The following is a 21,002-nucleotide window of genomic DNA, read 5'->3' as shown; positions in this document are numbered from 1 at the left end:
AATACATGCTTCAATTTTATGCTACATTGTTATCCTGAATATTGGAGCAATTTATTGTCATTGTCTATTTGAAACAGATTTTACTTTCAAGCAAATTACTTGTATCATTTTAATTCATTGATGAAACACAGGCAACACTTGTAAGCTAATTTTATTCCTCCAATTGAAGTTATAATTGCAACTTATGTTGAACAGTATTTCATTTTAAAGCATTGCAAATCAATCTCGTTGAAGCATTTGCATGTATCATGATTTGGGGAATTAACACAATTTGCATTTCATCTAGGCATTTTAGTGTAGGAAGGCTCCAAGCCTTATTAAAATTTTACCTCCAACATAAGTTGGTTGAAGTAGACATCTTAGGGATCCTCTATTCCTCTATTGACTCTTCACTGTGAGATCCATATCATTGGGCAAGGGTGAGGTCTGAGGATTGAAGAGTTGAATTGTAATCTTGTTGTAGAGCTAATTAATAAAATTAACCAAGAGCACTTTCCATTACATTTACTTTACTTGTCTCTTGATGGTTTGAGTTTTCATATGCAAAGTCTATTCCAAAGGCAAGTATTGTAATCACATTTCAAACAAGTGTTTTCTTTTCATATTTCAAGTCTAATTGCATATTGATGTCTTGGTTTAACACTTCCTTTCTTTTACATTTCCAAGTTAATTACTAATTTTTGGGTTTTGGCAAGATATGTTTCACATGATTTGATTTATAAAGTTGATTATCTCAAAAACATTTTGTATCTTACATATCTTGTGCTAACAATTCTTATTTACATTTCAGGGTGACTTTGTTTTCTCTTTTGAGGGCATTGCATTTTACTTTGAGCAAATATATCTTTAAATTGTTGAGCAAATTCCTTATAAGGCATTGGTTTTATGGTTTTTAATCATATTAATGATTGGCATTGTTATTTCAAGTTGCTCACTTCATATTTGCTCATAAATCCTTAAAAGTAATCAATTTTCACTATAACATTCTCCTAGAAACTCACATCTTTTAACTTAACTTTTCGTTAGGGACCACCCCCCTTAGCTAACCTAGGAGATAGCTCAAACGGAGAGAGTCCGGATTAGTGTGACAACCCCTTCTCTGAGTTCCCTGCCACCAACCACACCTTGTGGGGTTGGAGGCTTTTCTCACTGACTTGTAGGTAGGTGTAGGCGGCAGGGTCAACATGGCCTAGTATTTACCAGATACATTAGGAAACCCACGAACTGTCGATAGGAGGTAGGATCCACGAGACTAGAGTCAGAGTCCCTCAACTTCTTGAGATTGGTGATCATAGGAGTAGTCATCGGCTTGGAATCCATCATCCCGAATTTCTGCAACAACTTGATGATGTACTTTCCTTGCCCCAAATATATCTCCCCAGGTCTCTGCCATACTTCTAGACCCAGGTAATAGTGCATCAGTCCTAGATCCTTCATTTCAAATTCAGTTGCCAACATCTTCTTGCATTCTTGAATTCTTCGCTCCACATCTGTGATGAATAGATCATCCACATATAGTAGAATAATGACAGGCTCATCATTCACGACCTTGATGTAGAGATTCGGATCAACAAAACTCTTCACGAACCCAATTCTAAGTAGATATGCATCCATCCTTGCATACCATGCCCTAGGTGCTTGCTTCAAACCATATAGGGCCTTCTTAAGTCTGCAAACATGAGAGTCCCTGCTATTAACTTCAAAGCCTTCGGGTTGTTCGATGTACACTTCCTCATCAATGGTCCCATTCAGAAATGCGGTCTTCACATCCATTTCATGGATTTTCCACCCCATTGTAGCAGCCAATGAAACCAACGATCTAATGGTAGTGTACCTTGCTGTGGGTGCAAAGGTTTCTTCATAATCAATGCCTTCCTTTTGAGAGAAACCCCTTGCAATGAATCTTGCTTTGTACTTGTCTATACTTCCATCAACAACATGTTTGATCTTATAGATCCATTTGGATGTGACAACCGATTTGTCACTAGGTCTAGGAATGATTTCCCAAACCCCATTCTTCATGATGGATTGATATTCTTCCTGCATTGCTTTCTTCCAAACCTCTTGATGCGCAACTTCCTTGAATGTAGATGGTTCAGCTTCAATCAATTTTGTCATATATGCAGCATAACCAGAATATCTCTTCGGTCTCTTTCTTTCCCTGAAGGTTCCTTTCGTAGCTTCATGTCCTTCAACATCTTCTAATGTAGCTTTTAACCAATTTGGCCTTTTCCTTGTGGTTGGGATGACCATCGATTGAATAGGCTCACTTGGTCCTTCTTCTTCGAGATTTGTAGTAGAGTTTTCATGATGAACTTCTTCTTCTTCAAATATGGGAACTTCTTCGTCATCAAAATCAATAGGAATATCTTTTGATTTCTTGTATGCTTGATTTTCATCAAATATGACATCCCTACTTACTTCAATATATCTTCCTTCCTTGATGTAGATTCTATATGCTTTTGAAGAGAGACTATATCCAACGAATATTCCCTTGATACTTGTAGAATCCAACTTCTTTCGCTTGTCTTTTGGAACATGGATGTATGTTGGACTTCCAAAGATTCGGAGGTGATCCCTACTCGACTTCTTTCTTGTGAATACTTCTTCGGGTGTTGTATTATCAAGACTCTTATGAGGACTTCTATTTTGAATGTATATGACTGTCATTGCTGCTTCTCCCCATAAGAATTTTGGTAGGTCTTGATCAAGGAGCATAGTTCGAATGCCTTCTTCAATTGACCTATTCTTCCTTTCGGCCAATCCATTTTGTTCGGGATAATATAGAACAATGAGCTCCCTTTTAATAGCTGCTTCCTTACAATATGCAATCAATTCGTTAAAAGTGTATTCCCCACAATTGTCATACCTTAGAGTTTTTATCTTTCTTTTGGTTAGGGTTTCCATTTCGGCCCTAAACTCCTTGAATGTATCAAATACTTCATCTTTTGTTTTGAGTAGGTAGAGCCATGTCTTTCTAGAATGATCATCAATGAATGTCACATAGTAGAGATGACCTCCAAGTGATTTGTCAGACATGGGCCCACACACATCAGAATGAATAAGGTCTAATATTTCTTTAGACCTAGTTTCACTATTATGAAATGGCTTTCTAATATGTTTTCCCAAAGAGCATCCCTTGCACACACCTTCATGATCTAACTTCATATTGGGAATACCATGAACCAATTGACTAAGAGTAGGGATGACCTTATAATGTAGATGACCATAGCTCCTATGCCATAGCTCAATGGGACTTATTTCCATATGAACCAAAGCTTGAGGAGGTGGTGTAATGACTATAAAGGCTTCATTCACGAACTCCAATAACCCTAGCTTTATTAATGCTAGAGTCTTTCCCCAAACCAAAACTTTTCCATTAACAAAAGAAACTCTTTCCCCTTTATCTTGTAACCAAGAAATAGAAAGCAAATTCTTTTTCAAACCTAGAACATATAGAATGTTGTTGAGGTGCAACTTCGACCCATTATCTAGCTTCAATGATGTTGATCCGAGGCCTCTAACAACATAGCTTTTATTGTCACCCAATTCCACTACATGAGAAGATGGCTCCTTTGATAGTGTATGAAGTTGTTTACTTTCTCCTGTCATGTGTCTCGATGCTCTACTATCAATGATCCATGCATTGTCATCATTAAGAGAACTTGTAAGAGCAACCAAGAATCCTTGGCTTTTGAGCCTGTTGAATAAGTAGTAGATGACCTTCTTGATCCAACTTCCAGTTGTGTTGATACACATTCTTATGTAGTTCATCAAAGAGGGAGGATTCATGCCAATAAAGTGATCTTCGACTTTTCTTGACCTTAGCTCTGATACCATGTTGGAAAATCAAAGAAATTATATTGGGGTTTGATTCTCCTTTCTTGATAATTACTTGTCAGTGTGTTAGCTTCTTTTACTTCTTTATTATCTTATCTTTCATTAAGAAATTACCATATTATGTGCGTATGAAGATCACAAAAACAAGAGACACAAGATGTAGGCACTATGCCAGGGCAAAACCCCCCTCGAGGGGAAAACCCAGTCAAGAAAATTCTTCCTTTCAATAGTATTCTTTGAGACTCTTCACCCTAGACAAAGACCAAACCTTCCCTCCACACCAAGTCAGCCTCCCATATCTTCGACCTTCTTTCCAGCAACTTCGACTAGGCAGCAACTTCCGGCATTAGTGAAACTTGGAAGACTTCGATCTCCCAAACTAGGGCACAAAACAAAGAGAGAGAGGCACCAAAAGTTCGATTTTCTTCTTCTCCTTAGACTTCCCCAAACTCGCACTTCCTTCAACTTCCTTAGACCCACTTCGACCTACTTCGCACTTCTCCAACTTCTCTTGAGATATCGAACTAGCTTGAGATGAGATGCTCCAAATGACTTCGACTTGCTTCTATTTATAGGCTCCAAGTGAGGTCGAATTAGTGTCCTTAGGCCGACTTGATCTCTTCTAGGTCGACTTGGTGTGGAGGATACATAAATTTTATTTGACTCAATAGTAAACCTTTTTACATGATTCAAAAGCCCAAGAAGAGTCTCTTTGAATATACAATGACTCTATAAACCCAATATTAATCCTAGGAGTCCTCAATGGGGACTTTGACTAATATAATGATGACCCACGCATGAAACCCATGCTTTAATAAGTCATTGTTACAATAATAAAAATTCTTCTCTACATTCTTTTGACAACTACATTTCATGATGACTCAAATACATTAAATGAAGACAGAACCTAGTTACTATTTCCAAGATCATGAGAGCAACACCACATATAGCATAAGGCACATAAGTACATCGGATATTAGGTGGAAACCCTTCCGAGAGATAAGCCACCGTACTCTATTATGTTCTTCTTTTTTATTATTCAAAATCTTCTTTGACATCATACACTGGCAGCCACTAGCATGCAAGCCCCGACTTGCGATGTATGCGAGCAACCACATGCTCCAAGCCACTACCTAATGGAAGCCACCACTTTTGCAACTATATGTAGGTCTCAACCTGCTGGAGGCCTCAAGCTCCAATAGTTTCTCAGGCCACCACTTGAAGGAAGCCACCATTCCTTGAATCAACAAGCCACCACTTGCCACTGAAGGTCCCAACCTTCACACTGTTTTGGACTACGTTTCATATATTTTCAAATTGAGCCCACGAATCTCTGCTCAAAACACTATGGACCATGTTTCATCAATTTTCACACTGGATTTCTTAAGTCGTTCTGCTCAATCGGAACACATCAAAACAACGAACCAATACTTCTCTACTCAAACCCTAGCTCATCAACCCAACAAAAACATCATACTCTCAATGGCAAACTCACTAACAAGGCTAGAAACAACATACAAACTCCCTACAAATATTAGCAGCAATGTAGCTCATACACTCAGCGATAGAATCTCACTCTGGTAATAGCAACGACAAAAAAATTTTGATCTAAACACCAATATTCTATCCTCTACAACGCTTGGTAGCTGTGACAACGCTTTCATAAACAAGCTTGCAACAAAACAAACAATGTAGCAATCACTCCGCTTCATACGCGATTGTACAAGCCTTTTCTGCACTTAAACATGTTGGGAGTAACAATATGATTCTAAATCAACAACAATACAATGAATATCTACCGGAGCATCAAACTCAGAGGTACAACATTGCTCCCAAAAATACATAGGTCTATGCATCACTCTATAATTGCACTGTCCAACATTCTCACCACTTCAGGCTACCATCGCACCATGCTCTGATTCACAAGACATCTCGGCATACACACATTCAACACACTTTAGGTTCACTCCATGCTTAGACATTTCATTCGGCCTCTAATACTCACCACCTTTGTCCATACATACCCTGTGTCTGTGGGGATACACTTCAGGTTCTAATGTACACTCCATCTATGCACTCATAACTTTGTATCTCCAGTGCACACGCACCATACATTTGATTCAGCCATCGATTTGCTAGTCACACTACATTGCCCATACACTCAATACTCTGTCCATATGCAATTAAACTTGAACCATCGACCTCTGCGCACTGTCACACCTCCTCAATGCACTTTGCTACAACGATTTCATATCCAATCACCAAATTGCACTAAGACTTTTCTTAAGACAGCGTTGGAGAATACATCAGCTTCAAATCACACTAATGCACAGGTTTGCTTATCAAGTCATTTCAGGCACATTCATTCACAACTACACTCAAACAAAATGATCTCGACTTTAATGTTCTCATAACTTCCACATAGACTGGTAATCTGATGCACTGATGCTTATTTCATTCACATATGAGTGCATACAATCTAATCTGTAATCGACCCATTACATGTCACATTACTTGATGATTAATTTGGACCAGATCACACATTTGATTTCATTGCGTTCCACTATGATCATGACAAGATCCATTTAATCAATTTGTTCCACTTGGACTGGTGACCAAATCAAGATGATCAAATGTGACTAGATCAAAAGAGGACCAAAGCAAAATGTTGCTAATGCAGAAAAAGTCCAACGCTCTCTAGATAAGTAAACATGTTAGTCTTGTTGTCGCACAAAATGTCTAGGCACCACGACAACGACTCAGATCGGGGGCTGTCACCCTGATCCCAAATCTCTCCGTTTAAGTTGTCTCCCTATAGCAGGCTAAGGGGGGTAGACCCTATGGAAATGGAATGAAGAAGAACTTAGTTGGGAACCAACTAGTTCAGGAGACACAGTGAAGCGACCAAGTACTTGATTAAGATTTAGCAAGACTTATAGGATTTGATTAAATTTAAATGATTGATACTAGTGCCTTATGGAGTCAACAATCTTGCTAGGGAAATTAAGACCAAGTAATCGATTAGCAACTACTGCTTGGATGAATGACTATCTTATATGAAATGCAGATCCTAAAACTAATGTGAGATGCAAGAATCTTGGTTAATTTTAGTTAAATGCCTATCTAAGTTTAAATCCTTCGATCATTTCTATATTGAGCCTGATTTCGTAGTAATTGGCAGAGAGAAGATAAGGTGAAGCACACTAAGGTGTGATTAATGATACCTCTCTTGAAAATCTAACAGAGAGAAGATAAGGTGAAGCACACTAAGGTGTGATTAATGATACCTCTCTTGAAAATCTAACATACCCGGTGCCTCCGACACTGTAGAGAGCTGTGGCTCTGACGACTGCAAGGTCACCGTTTTAAGTACTATTAAAAGCAGGTTCTCAAGCAAAGATGGATGGGTATCTATCTCTCTATCAACCAAGCTTATGCTTGGAAGTAAATTTTAATTATGCAAAACTAACTTAATATGCAAATGCATGATATGATGAGATGAAGTTAGATTCGAGGATTAGAAACGCTTGTGTCACAAAAGCCCTTAATCACCAAAATGAAATGTTCACTTTACTAGATGAAGACTTAAAGATAAACCCCTTAAAATATCACAATTAAACCACAAGCTTACTTCAAATCTTTTTGATACAGTTATAGCTCAAAGAGAACAAAAACTTCTTTACAATTTAATATCAATGCCAACAAAAATACTCAGCTTAGGAAACAAAAGATATGCAATTTATCACAATTCTATGACAGAGTACTTTGATAATTACTCGAAATATTCAGAAAATATTTAACATGCAATGAACATCAAATAATTCAAGCAATTAATATGACGATCAATTTCAATAAATGCAAAATTTTCTAGCAATTAAATTTTGAAAAATTTAAATACCATGAAGAACCATGAAATTCAAATGCTCAGCAATTCACAATCCTAGAATTAAAATGATTTTCTTTAATGACCCAGATCTAGCAAATTTGTTAATTATCCTATAGTCGATCTTTAGATATGATTTTAAGCCTGCTTGACAATAGATAAATCAATACCACAAAATTTTCCTTTTAAAATTTTCAAAGTCAAAAGCCCTTAACACAAATAAAAACCCAAGAATGAACCTTAGATTAAAAATTTAAAGCTTTCCTTAGGCAATTTGTTTTTATGCACTAATTTTTATGAGAAAATTTGATGTGGCAAATGTTTAAGCAAAATTTTTAATGTGACAAAACAATAAAATAAAATAAAATTCAAAAGGGTTAAAAATATAAATTTTTAAATGTGAGAGCATAGGTTCCCTTTTGATTTAATTCCTTCAAAATTTCAAAGTCACAAAAAAAAAGAAAATTTGTATTTTTTTTTATATGAAACAAATCAATAAAAAAAAAGAGTGAAAAGAGGAATCAAAACATAAATAAAACTAAAGTCATAAATTAAAAACAAAATTTTAATTTTTAGATTTCTTTTAAGTAAACAAGAAAAAAATTCAAATAAGAAAGGTGGAAAGCAAGTTAAAAAAAAATGAAATGGAAACCAAAGTTAAAAATCAAAATAAAAAGATATATTAAAAAAAAAAAAAAAAAAAAGACAAAAATAAAATAAAATCGAATAGTAAAAAAAAAATCTAATCCCAACACACACAAAACATAAAACAAATGAAACAAAAAAAAAAATCGAATGTTTGTATGCAGGACGACAACAACCAAGAGGAGGAACTCACAATAGTGAGCAGCGAGCAAGGCTTCAACGACAATGGAGGGTGAGAAAGGTCGATGAGGAGAGGGATATGGCAGCGTGGAGTGCAGATCGACAGAACTAGAGAGACGTAGATCTGCAAAAGGGAGGAAGGAGAGGCGGCGGGAGCTAAGGAGCGACAATGCAAGGGACGGAGCTATGGGTAAGGAAGGACGTGCAAGAGTAGGAGATGAAGGCTGCGAGTTCGAGCAATGGCAACGAGCAGCAAAGGGCGCAAACACAGAGAGGAAGCTTCGAGGGCAGCGAAATTTTGCAGGCACGCAGAGGAGGAAAGGAGGACGCAGGGAGCCGCAGAGGGGTTTAGGCAGCAAAAAAATTCGAAATTTACAGCAGACAGAGCTCAGATTTCAAAAAAGGAAATGGAAAACCCCAGGCAACAGAGAAAAGAGAGGCTTCCAGGCAGTAAATGGTAGCCTCAAAAACCCCAGAACAAACCCATAAAAATCAAATTTCACACCAATATATTTTTTGCTTCAGATTTCCTTCCAGGAGAAACTTATAACAACCACAAATTTAAATTTTTCAAACCCTCGAATTGTAAAAAGAATAATGCCCCTGCAAAATGATATTGAGGCCAGATCTTACCCTCTAGGGCCTAGATCTGGCTTCAAATAAGAATTTTCCTTCAGATTTGCACATGGAAAAAATGAAAACAAAACACCCAAATGATATATACAATGATAAATTTAAAAATCCCAAAAACTCAGTTAAATAATTACAATAATTACAAACTGAAAGCTCTAAGTAGCCAGATCTACCATTATGATGCACATAAATTAAAAATTTTTAAATTTTAAAAGGAGGTGCTAACTCGAAACCCTTATGCATCACAAAAAGAAAATCTTATGATAAGCCCAGAGCTTATTTAGTTGGGCTCTTCAGGAAATACAGATCGGGAGTTGACTGGTTCAACTGAAGACTATTCCCTAACGCGTAATAATCTATCTCAAGATTTCCCTGCAAAAGTCGATCCAACTATTAAAAATAAAGCGAGAAAATAATAATTAGATTTAAACAAATGGAGATACCTGCTATTACGTTCAAAATTAAAATTATTATGCGAACCCCAACAAACTGAACAAGATACTTGTGCTCAGATCACTCTTTAGAAGCTATCATCAATGGCTTTAGAAAAAATTATGCACGAAATAAAACACCTTACAACATTCTCATGAAGAGTAACACCAGCAGAATTTAACCCCAAAGTCTTTCTTTATTATCCAGAAAAGATTACACAAGAGCTTTTTGCTTAGCACACGACTCAGAGATCGGATAGATCGATTGACAAATGACCTCTTATTTAAAGATAAATCCTCCAACAATTAGTTCGAGTGATCATTGTCGAAGTAATCTCGACCGTTGATGAAGATCAAAATTTTTTTTAATCTCATTCATTGATTTTTTTTTTGAGGAAAATCGATTTTTCAATTTAAATGCATTTTAATTAACTCAAAAATAGAAATTTTGAGTTAATTTCCCCCAAAATTTGACTTTGACTTAACCCCTAGAGATCAAAGGTTTAAAATTTATCAAAATAATTAATTTACCTTAGTCCTGGGACCTCTTAAAATTTAATTTTTTAGGACCGACGAATTTTTCCTTTGGAGAATTTAAATTTACTTAGGACTTAGAATTAATTAAATTTCTGGCTTAGGATTTTAATTAATTTTGGGCCAGAAAATTTAATTAATTAACCTATGAGGGGATAAATTATTTTTCCAACCCTCAAATGTTTAGCCATGGTTTTCTAATTATGAGGGACCATGCACTAGACATTTTACATCATGATTTACATATTTTTTACATCGCAAGGGGGAAAACCCATTTGTAATAGACCCTCACAGACTACCCATTTCTGCGACACAAGTATAATCTAGTAGACCAAGCAATTTGTAATAAAATAATCTAACCAAATAGTTAGGATTATTCCCAAATTACTTTTACATAGACTCGATCTAGAACATTAGGACTTGCCTAAGATCCTAGCGACAAAATCCATTCCAACTTTGGGGTAAGACTGGAGGGAAAAACTCTGCCGATTATCCGAAAATGAATTGGTGAGACGAAAAACCTCCTAGAATGGAGATTGTCACTAGAAAGGTAGGTTTACCTAGGTTGTTACATACATGACACGGGTCTGCTGAGATTATTTACATTATACACATGTAGAATGGGTTTACATAACATCTTGGAAGTCAAGCTAATGATGATAGCTGGACGACACAGACACATCGATCAGGCGCTATCCCTTTTGCGAAAAAAAGGGGGTGTACTGCTATGGGTCGTTGACATGTAGTGGTCAACAAGCCTTTAGTCCAACTATTTAACCTTTTGCAAATCCACAATATACAGGTAAAACACGCATTCAAAACTCCATTACTTTTCAACCACAATTGCAAACATTACAATTGTGCCCATTGTCTAACCTTAGTTTAATCTATAACATGGCAATTTAATCTAATTTGCCCAACTGACCGATTGGACCAAATTCATGCACTAATTCTTTGCTCAATCGAGCCAAAACCAATTAATAACCACTAGACCAAAACAATATTAACCATTTCAACGATCATTTGACGCAATCCATTATGATCCAAGTTGACCCAATCAAACACTACATTCTCATTCATTGTTTCCTCATTATCTGGACTAGATCAAACGGACCAACTCAGCCACTACACATTCATTCATTGGACAATGTCTTTTGATGACCAAATCAAACATAATTAATCGCTACTACATTGTTGGACCAAATCAACCAATCAAACATGATGAAATCAAAACATTGAGGAGAGATCCCTAGAGTAATCTCACTGGCAAATGCCTGAGGTTTACGTTTTGCCTCCTACAGGAAAATTCCTACAATCACTGTTGCCCCCCACAGGAAAATTCCTGCAATCACTGATTTATATCACCTTCAAGCACTTGTAAACAACACCTTCAGCATATCAAATGCACAAGCACACCAACACCATGCTGCTAGCACAACTGGATCACTATTGACATCAATGCCAACAGGAGGCTGCCAACAAACTTTACAGGTTGTTTAGGAGAAGGAGACTTCTGGGAGCATGTTCAAAGGAAGTAGTCTTTGAGGATGATTCCAATGTAGGTGGCAGGGAAGGCTTCCAGTTTAGAGGGAGCAGCCATGGTAGCAGATGTAGTGTGGGACATTATTCTAGTATTAGAGCCAGTTCTAGGTGGTAGAAGTACCTCCCCTCGCTAAGAGGGAGTGTTGATGTTTGTAGCTCGGGCAAGTATTACTGCACAAGCCTAAGTGTCTAAGCATGTAGAAGTCGCCTAATGGATCCTTTAACCTTAGTAATTACTTTAATAATTAAAATAATTCTTTTATGAGATAAAGTGAGTTTAATCTATTCAAATGCAAAGACTATTTGCATTAGTAAATTTGATGAATCTCAACCATCGATTTTAGGTGAGGCGAGATCCAATCTTAGTTGTCAATTACTTTGGAGATTAGGGTTGTGGATTTGGTCATTCAAGCTTATAAAAGAAGGGTTAGGCCAAGGGAGAAGACACGACAACGCACATGGGAACACGATAGTGAGAAAAGCATCTTAGTGGTGGGTGGAGAAGGAATTCTACTCAAGTGTCTTAGGTTCGAGGAAGGTGCATAGAGGGCAGCAAGGAGATCTTGTTCAGCGAAGACTAGGGCTTGATCAGTTGGATCAAATCCAAATTGTTATATATTTTTTCCTCAATTTGAGCGATTTTCCCAGCAAGGGAGCCCAAGTAAGCTTTGATTAATAAAATGAAGAGCTGTTGATTGGGCAGAAATTTTGCCTGTATGTCTATGTGAGATTGATTATTTTATTGCTTTTGCTGAATATTTTGTGAAACACCCTAGCTGTGCTTTTTATTCAAGAAATTAATGTGCTAGGAATTAATTGTTGAATTACTAGGGTAAGAAATTAACACTAATTAGACATGTTCTCAAAACCTTACTCTGTTCTAGGTTAAGTTCAAATCAGAAATCATAACCTAAGTTTTCTGTGTGCATGCAGGATTCTTATCTTTCAATACTAATTGGGGCTAATCTAAAATTCACTGCTGTTCACATCCTTCATTTTGTTCTGAAACAAACTGGTTCAATAACTATTTTAGTATTTTTATAAAACCTGTTGTGCTTTTGGAGTGCAAAGTTACACATGGAAGGGAAAGAAAAAGAGAATTAAATGAGGAAATACTCAGTAGACACCTCTTTTTGTGAGTTATTAGGTATTGCTTTTGAAAGTTGAAAATATTTGAACCTTTTGGCTTTTATGAAGCATTATAGGGTTATGATTCATGATTATAAATGGTTGAATCATGACTGCTTGTGATGTGCATGTTTTGTTGTGTCTCTTTAATTTATAATTTTCCATTTATTAGAAACATAGTTCAATTGATTATAATTTTCCATTCATTGTTTAACATCATACTTTTATTCGTGACCAGAAGTTCCATGCTCAAGGGAGGAACCTGCTGTATCCACGGATTGTAAGTCTTTCACTTCCCTGTTTTATCTCTTAGCCTTCACACATCAAGCTTGCATTCTGAATGTTTGTAACAAGCTTGTAGCAAGACCTAATTATTTTACTTGTTGATGACATTGTTTCTAAGGTTGTTTCACTTTCAACTATTTCCACTGCGGATTTAGAGGTTATAGATAAATTGATTTTTTATTGGATAAATTTGAACTGTTAAAGTCACTGTAATTGATTTAAATGATGAAGAGAAAAATTCTATAAGAAGCGTTACTAGCAGTAAGCACAATTTGATTTCGAAATTTTATGTTTGCAAAAATCAATGGCTTCATTTTCTGTTTTATCTTAATTCTACTTGTCGTACAGTGGTTCATTACATAAATGCTTTTCTTCTTTTCTTATTTCATCATCTGTGCTTTGGTTTCATTTATTTTAAATCTTCAAATAATAAAAGATTATGATCACGGGCAGTCATTGCTTGTGTCACCAGACAGCTGGATATTTTGTGTCTGCATACTCTTACAATATAGATTTTAGCTAAAGTATACTCTATTTCTGTTGCAGCACAACCCATGCAACCTCCACGAGCCTTTGAGGAGGAGGATGAACAAGGATGGAGACTTCATCAAACACAGTTAGAAGCTGTTGGTATTTTCTTTGCCCCCTGTACATGCCACAGAAAATGCGCTCTTTGAAATTATTTGTGTTCTTTGATTTTTAAGCAAATAGACCTTTTGTGAAAGAATGCATTCAATCCTAAGTTTCAGGAAACTCCCCCCAGGCTCCATTTCTAGGGGTGGAAATGCACCAAAACGTTTTGGGGTCATTTTTATGATTTGGAAATACATTACAAAACTTTTCAGGAGATTTCCTATACGTTTCAGACCAAACAGAACAACCCCAGTTTTGGGTTGATGATGGCACGTTTTGGCTCACACAAGTGCCCAAAAGGTGAAACGTATTACCTCTAAAGTCTGCACTTCAAAAACAAGTACAAATCCTAGCGCGACTTGAGCACATCACCTGGTGTCACCTCGGTATTCCTCATCACTTAGGCTGGCTCTCCTCTGCTCCAGCAAAGAATCCCTAATAAAAACTACAAATCTGTTTTTTAATAGCTGATGTAATAACCAGATCTGTAGAATGAAATTGTTTTTAGTCTTATAGGATAATATGGGAGAAGCAAAGCAAGACCTAGTGCCTTGGGCTATGGGTAACAAATGGAACTTGAAAGTGGATGAAGAAGACGTGAAAAAACCACCAAACATCAAGTGTTATTAGTCATAGGCAGATTTGATTTATTTGTAACAACCACAAGAAATGTTCAAGAGAGCCACAACACAATGAACCAATGTTGCGAAAATCGTTATCGGGATTAAATCGGCGAGGGGAAAAAATCGTGAAAGTCGGTAAAAATCGGGAAAAAATCATAAAATACAAAAATATTATTTTTTTTTTTCAATTTTTTTAATATCTAAAGCATCTACAACATAAAATAAATACATTGACACATAAATATGATAAAATAACTAATATATAAGATGTGTAATATCATTTCTACTGCTACATCACACATAACAATGAATCATTAACTGAATAGTAAGCCCTAACTCTTGAGTCCCAAATCAGCCTCAAAATATCAACAAAAAATATAGTAATGTATCTCATATCATGAGTCATAATGTCATATACAATGAAATGAACCAAATAACTAAAACTACTCATTTCCTCTGCCCCTCTTGCGAGAAAATACAATAGCTTTCCTTTTCCCTCTAGATGTAGATGCCGGTGGAGTTGGCAGTGGACTTTGCTGTGCTCTAGAAGCTGAAGAACTAAGAGCTACAGGAGGTAGACCACGTCCTCTACTGGTGAAAGGGGTGGTGTCACCTCTTCCTCCTGTTGCTCCTCCTCCTCCTCCCCCTCTATGCCTTCCACTACCTCTTGCTCTAACCAATCATCAACAGACTCCATGAGAGGCCTCTCGGCCTCAACCCTCCATGCAACAGTGGTGTCAATCCCATCCAATGAGATGACCTCCATATCAGGTATCTCTCAAGTTGCTTCACCCACAATCGAAGATTGTAGTAGACGTAGACCATGTCATTAAGTCGCTGGGTCTCCAACCTGTACAAAGATCATAAAATAATAATTATAAAAAAATATTTAATGAATTCAAAAAATTAATTGGAAATTTGGAATATTTTAAGTTTTAAGTTTAAATTGTTGTGCTTCATGTTGTGTATTTTTTCAAATACACTCCAGTTGCACTCGCATTCTGAGGAGCTACATGTTTGCCTGAGAATTCGAATGGAAAACTTTCATAGATGGGGTACTCTGGCACCATAGCGGTCCACCATGCATCTACAACAAAAATACAAATAAGATAAACATAAAAAGAAAAAATGAAATTTGAAAGTTGAAGCAAAGTACGAAGTTATGAACTTGAAGAGAATGAAATTGGAAAATATCTGGCATTGTAGTCTTCCTATCAGTTATAACCATCTCAAAGTCAAATGTGCCACCTGCCATCCTATATATCTCCATTTATTTGGAGATTTCTGCATGTTTTGCTGGAGATTGCATCATCCTCTGAACACAGGTTAAGAATCCATCCATGATCTCAACATCAAATAAGAACCCACATGGGTAAGAAAATGCGGGGTTCAGGTAGATCCCTGCAGCATGAATGGGACGATAGAGTGTGTTGTTTCATCGTTCATCAATCACTTCCCATAGGAGCAGTTGTTTCCGAAACCCTTCATCTCCCTTATCATCATAGTAGGCCCGAATGGATTCTTTGGCCCTGTCCATGGCCTCATACAAATAGCCCATTACGGGCTTCTCACCATCAACTAATCGAAGAACCTTTACTAAAGGTTCAGTAACGGTGCACACCTCCTGCACTCCAGCCCAAAAGTCTTCATGGTATGAAACTAATTTGCATATGGCTTCTCCCTCTGGTTCGCGGCTCATTGTTAAAGCACGCCACTCCTCTGAAAGAAACATTCTCTTTACATCCCACATAAAATTCAAGAGGAATTGAAGAGATATGAAACTGGTGGCAAACCCTGTAATTACGGGGCGCACCAACTCCTTGTTGTTGGTGAATTTTCTCATCAAGCTAAGCACAGATGCATGATTATATATAAATTTTGTAATGTTTTTTGACGAGTCAACGATATCTTTGAAAAAGGAAATTTTTCCTATGTCCTCCAACATCAAATCAATACAATGTGCAACACAAGGTGTCCAAAATAAAGTAGGATGCCTCTCCATAAGTATCCTGCTAGTAGCAACATAATTTGCAGTATTATCCATTATGACTTGGACAACATGTTCTGCACCCACCTCTAAAATAAACACATTCAGCAAATCACATAATAATTTTGCATCTTTGATATGTGAAGATGCATCAATAGATTTCATAAACATTGTCCCCTTGGGACAACTAACCAAGAAGTTTATAAGGGTTCTCCCCTTTTGGTTGGTCCAACCATCTGACATCACAGTGCATCTTGTTCGTGCCCATGATGCTCTAAACTCCTTTAATCTTTTGGTGCAGTTAACCTTTTCATCTTGAAAAATGCGGCCTCTAAAGTCATCATAAGAAGGGATTTTGTACCCTAGGTCAACAGTGGCAATAACATCAACAACAGGCTGAAAAAATGGATTATTCCTTGCAATGCTGAAAGGAATATCACTCCAAAGGAGAAACTTGCCCAACAACTTGTCAGATTGTTCTTTCTCATTTTTTTAAGCATTGAAGTGATAGATGGTTGTGAACCAAGCATGGTTCTAAGAACAAAAAATGATGAGGCAGCTACAAGGTTGGTTGTAGACATTGATGCTAAAGTAGAATTAGTGCCACTTCCATATTCACCTCCTAACACATTCCTTGCGAGTTGCTTATTCAGATCTGCTTTGGCCACTTTCTCTTGCTCTAATTCTTCCAATGATCTCATGGCTCTTCGGATGATTTCCGCATTTGTATTGTTGCAAGGCCTTACATCATGTCCAGGGATTTGTGCAAGGTGATACTTCAATCTATAAACCCCCCTGACATATGCTGCCCACACAACTTGCAAGACAAGTTCAATTTAACAAACCCTCCATCAGGTTCACCAAATTCCCATAGAGGGTCCAATTTCCTTGGCATGTTTGTAACTTGGTTGAACTCTTGAGTTTTAATGTAAGATGAAGTTTGAACTTTGAAGTTGAACCTATGGCACAATAAGAATTGCAAGTTACAATTTTTTTTTTTTTTTTACATACATGACACAGCACATTGAATTTTTGACAAACAAATAAAAAAACCTCGACTCAATCCAAAATGAACTCTCTCCACTCTATGCAACAAAAATGAAAAAAAACACCATCAAATCCACTAAAAAATCATTGATAATCAATGAGTTATAGCAGGGTTGCGAGGGAGCGCCCCCCCTCTCGCTCCCGCTCCCAATTCACGCTCCGAGTGGGAGCGACTCCGGGGGAGCGTTTTCAGGAGCGCGCTCTCTAAAAAAAATGCTCCCTGCCTTTTTAAGAGCGTTTAGCCTTTTTTGCAATTTGTTTTTGTAGTAATGTTTCAAATGCAATTTTTTTTTCAAAGAAACAAATAAGTTTTGAGTGGGGCAGCTTAATGATCAAGCTTATGCCCCTAGTATTGATATGCGATTCATGGTAATGCTAAATTCTTAAAGTAAAAGTGACATTCTCCTTAATCATCATTTTTATCCTTTTACTTAAATTTTTAACATTACCATGAAATGACTTAGGATGTTTGAGAGTGGTTTCGACCTCATAGGATTTCATATGGAGAAATTAGAATTTTAGATTTCATTCAAAATCTAGCAAACTTATCAGTTTTTCAAGATTTCAGGATTGTGGGATTGCAATGTTTCCATTGAATTTTGTGTATTAGGGTATGGAACTCGTATTTAATCAAGAGCACCAATCCCTCTATGTACCTTGATGTTAGTGACATTGGTTGTCGAACTCTTCTATCATGACCCTCCCAAAAATGTATGCACCACTCAAACAAAATCTTGACTTGACATGCTATGCTTTTTCTATCTTATGCTAATGCATAGATGGTGATATTAATAACAAACATCCCTATACAGATACAGAGGTAATGACAGATACCTCTGAATATTAATGCTTGGAGGGTGATATTAATGACAAAGATCCTGATTTTCCAACAAGACTAAAAAATTAGACATTTCTCGTGGTGGCAAGAGGCCCAAGCATAAGCCATAGATAATAGATTTACTTGTCTTTTCTAGTTTCTAGTAGTTTTATAACTATTGACTCTTTTATATTTATTATGATATTTTTTTAAACAATATATGACAATTTAAGTTTGAAGTTGGCAATTATAACTCATTAGTAATGAATTATGAATATGGTGCTTCATAAAAGTTGTTTCATTTCATTTCATTTTATAACATTCCATTTCATATTAGATATTATTTGTTGTAATGGTTACACTTAGCTTACAAGTACAACTTTGGTGATCAATGATGATAAATAGTATATATTGAATTTTGAAAGCTAGATTGATGAATTATGAGACTCAATATGTTGTATGTTACTATGTTACTAACTTGTAGATGTGGTTGATGGAAATTATAACTTTTAGAATCTAGATGATTGTTGTTATATGGTTCAATCTATGTTTTTTATATCTAATTCATCATTCTACATGTTTTTGTTGACATATATGTATCAAAATATAAAAAATATAAAAAATATATATATTATAAAAAAGCGCTCCAAGATTTGCTCCCAAACCGGGAGCCTTTAAAAATGTCACTCCCGCACCCATTTTCGCTCCCGCTCCCCGCTTTCGCTCCCCGCTTTCGCTCCGCTCCCCGCTTTCGCTCCCGCTCCCAAGTAACACTGAGTTATAGAAACCCAAGCAAAAACAAGAAAAAAACCAAAACAAAATGGCCAAATTTGGTGCCCCTACCTGGAAACCATGGTTTGCCGAAGAAATTTGATTCAAACACGAAGTTCTCTTGCTTGGGATGCTAAAATCTCCAAGCTTCCTCCTCCTTTGCCCTAGTAGAAGCCTTTCAGGCTTCCTCTCCTTCTTAGCTCTCAAACCACGCCGCTGTTTGTTCAAAATGACTAAAAAATTCATTTTTTCCCTTATAAAACGTGTTGTGCAGGAGCCTGATGATTATTTCCCATCGAATCGCGATAGTTTCGAAAAATCACGATTTTTTGAAAATTTTTTTGTAGTAATCGGACGAGTTTATCGGTGAAATGAAAAAGTTGCGATTTTTTGATGTTATCGTGATTTTCGCAACACTGCAATGAACACATCCATTAACTACTTGCAACTGATGTTACCCGAAACATTGGGGTTAAGGTTAGGAACCATGGTTCCTTTGGATCTGATCCAGATCCTTCTGGAATCATGTGGGATTTGCCAGCATGCCAGTTCATGTATCAGCAGAACAACATCCTGTCATCTGGAAGTAGCTTACCCAAATCAAAGGCGACTCCGTGGGTTTGGAGTTGGATCCACCGACAAGAAATAAAAAAAATGTCTGATTTGGTGGGTTATTTTAGATTTCGGAAGCATTATTTTATATTTTGGCACGTACCTAAAGACTTCGCCCCACTATAGCTCTACCCCTATACCACTTCCAAAATGCACCCAACATTATTCCATGTTATAATTCGACTGCTCTGTGACTGTTCTAAGAGTGAGAGCAACTGTTTGTGGGGATTTTGGGTGTGAGTGACTGTTCCAAGAGAGTGACAGGGCAGCGGTTTCAAGAGCATAAGATGACAGAATTCAGGATATCAGTGCAGCCGACAGCAAGAAATCAGGGTACAGGTGATAGGTGAGTTGTGACAGTGTTGTAGTTAGTTTTTTAAATTAATTAGTTACCACCCTAGATCTACACTGAAATATCGACCTATCAGGGGAGAACTCATTTTTACATGCTGTCGTTCTGGATTTGCAGTGAAAAATACAATACAAATGTGTCATTCCTCTTGACCTCTTTCCCACCAAATAGGATGAATCTGTTTCCAACAGCACATGCACTAAACTCACATCGATAAGGTCAAACTGCTCCTCCAACTGTAAGTTTTCTCCATGCAGCAGCTTCAAGTGTAGTCAGCTCCCTTGCAAGCCAACCCCATTCTAGCCTTTTAGCATCTGGCACTGTGTTTAACACTGTTAGAATTTTGGGTAGCTCAGAAGGTATCTCTGAGAAGGATACCCACCAAAATTGGTTGGATGGGCAATTTACCCAAAAGTGGGGTTATGGACCCAAGATGTGGGTTGAGGACCTAAAAGAAATAATTATTTATTCTAAGGGTTGAGAAGTGAAAACCCTAAGCCTAGAGGTTTCCTAAGTGACCCAAAGGGAATAGGATAAATAGAGGAGATCTAAGGTGAGATCTTGTTACCCACCACCTATGGGTGACCCCTATAGGAGAATTTTTCTCCTAGATTTGTCTTCAGCTAGCAGCAAACAACCCCTTGCAGCCACCCGATAGTTTGGTGTGCTACTATTATGTGCCCTCGCTCTTCTATCATGATCATATGTTTGAAGGTGGGCCTTCCAACCCCGAATGTATGATTTTTCATTATGTAATTGGGTGTTTATGCTTGCTTTTCTTGGGCACATTTGGGCTTGGGTTAGTGGGGGGATTTGGTGGAAAGAACGGTCTTTGACTTGTACTCTTGTTCCCTTACCTCCATAGTTATCAAAATCAGATCGACCATTCAACTGGTAGACCCCCTGGACCAGGAACCAATTAGAACCGGACGAAAATCGGTAAAAAAGTCGGACAAAAAAACCAGTCAACCAAAAACACATAAAATATTCAAAATCTAGATAAAAACATATACATTTAGGTGCATCCATATGAATCCAAACCATTTATACAAAAATAAG

General features: G+C 37.0%; 1 protein-coding gene across 1 annotated transcript in view; it reads left to right on the top strand.

The window, feature by feature from the left end:
* The window catches only part of LOC149167905 (uncharacterized), a 169,746-nt gene that overhangs the window by 78,779 nt on the left and 69,965 nt on the right, over positions 1-21,002 (top strand). Inside the window, exons 4-5 of the mRNA XM_089431613.1 lie at positions 13,055-13,096; positions 13,648-13,731. Of these exons, the coding sequence (XP_089287739.1) occupies positions 13,055-13,096; positions 13,648-13,731 (126 nt within the window). The remainder of the gene's footprint in view (positions 1-13,054; positions 13,097-13,647; positions 13,732-21,002) is intronic.

Source organism: Pinus tabuliformis, chromosome 5_1, assembly GCF_031772625.1.
Source record: "Pinus tabuliformis cultivar Carrire ecotype Pingquan chromosome 5_1, CPIR1, whole genome shotgun sequence".
Lineage (NCBI taxonomy): Eukaryota > Viridiplantae > Streptophyta > Pinopsida > Pinales > Pinaceae > Pinus > Pinus tabuliformis.
Note: the sequence above shows the minus strand (reverse complement) of the source record. Positions and strands in the feature narration are given on the sequence as shown.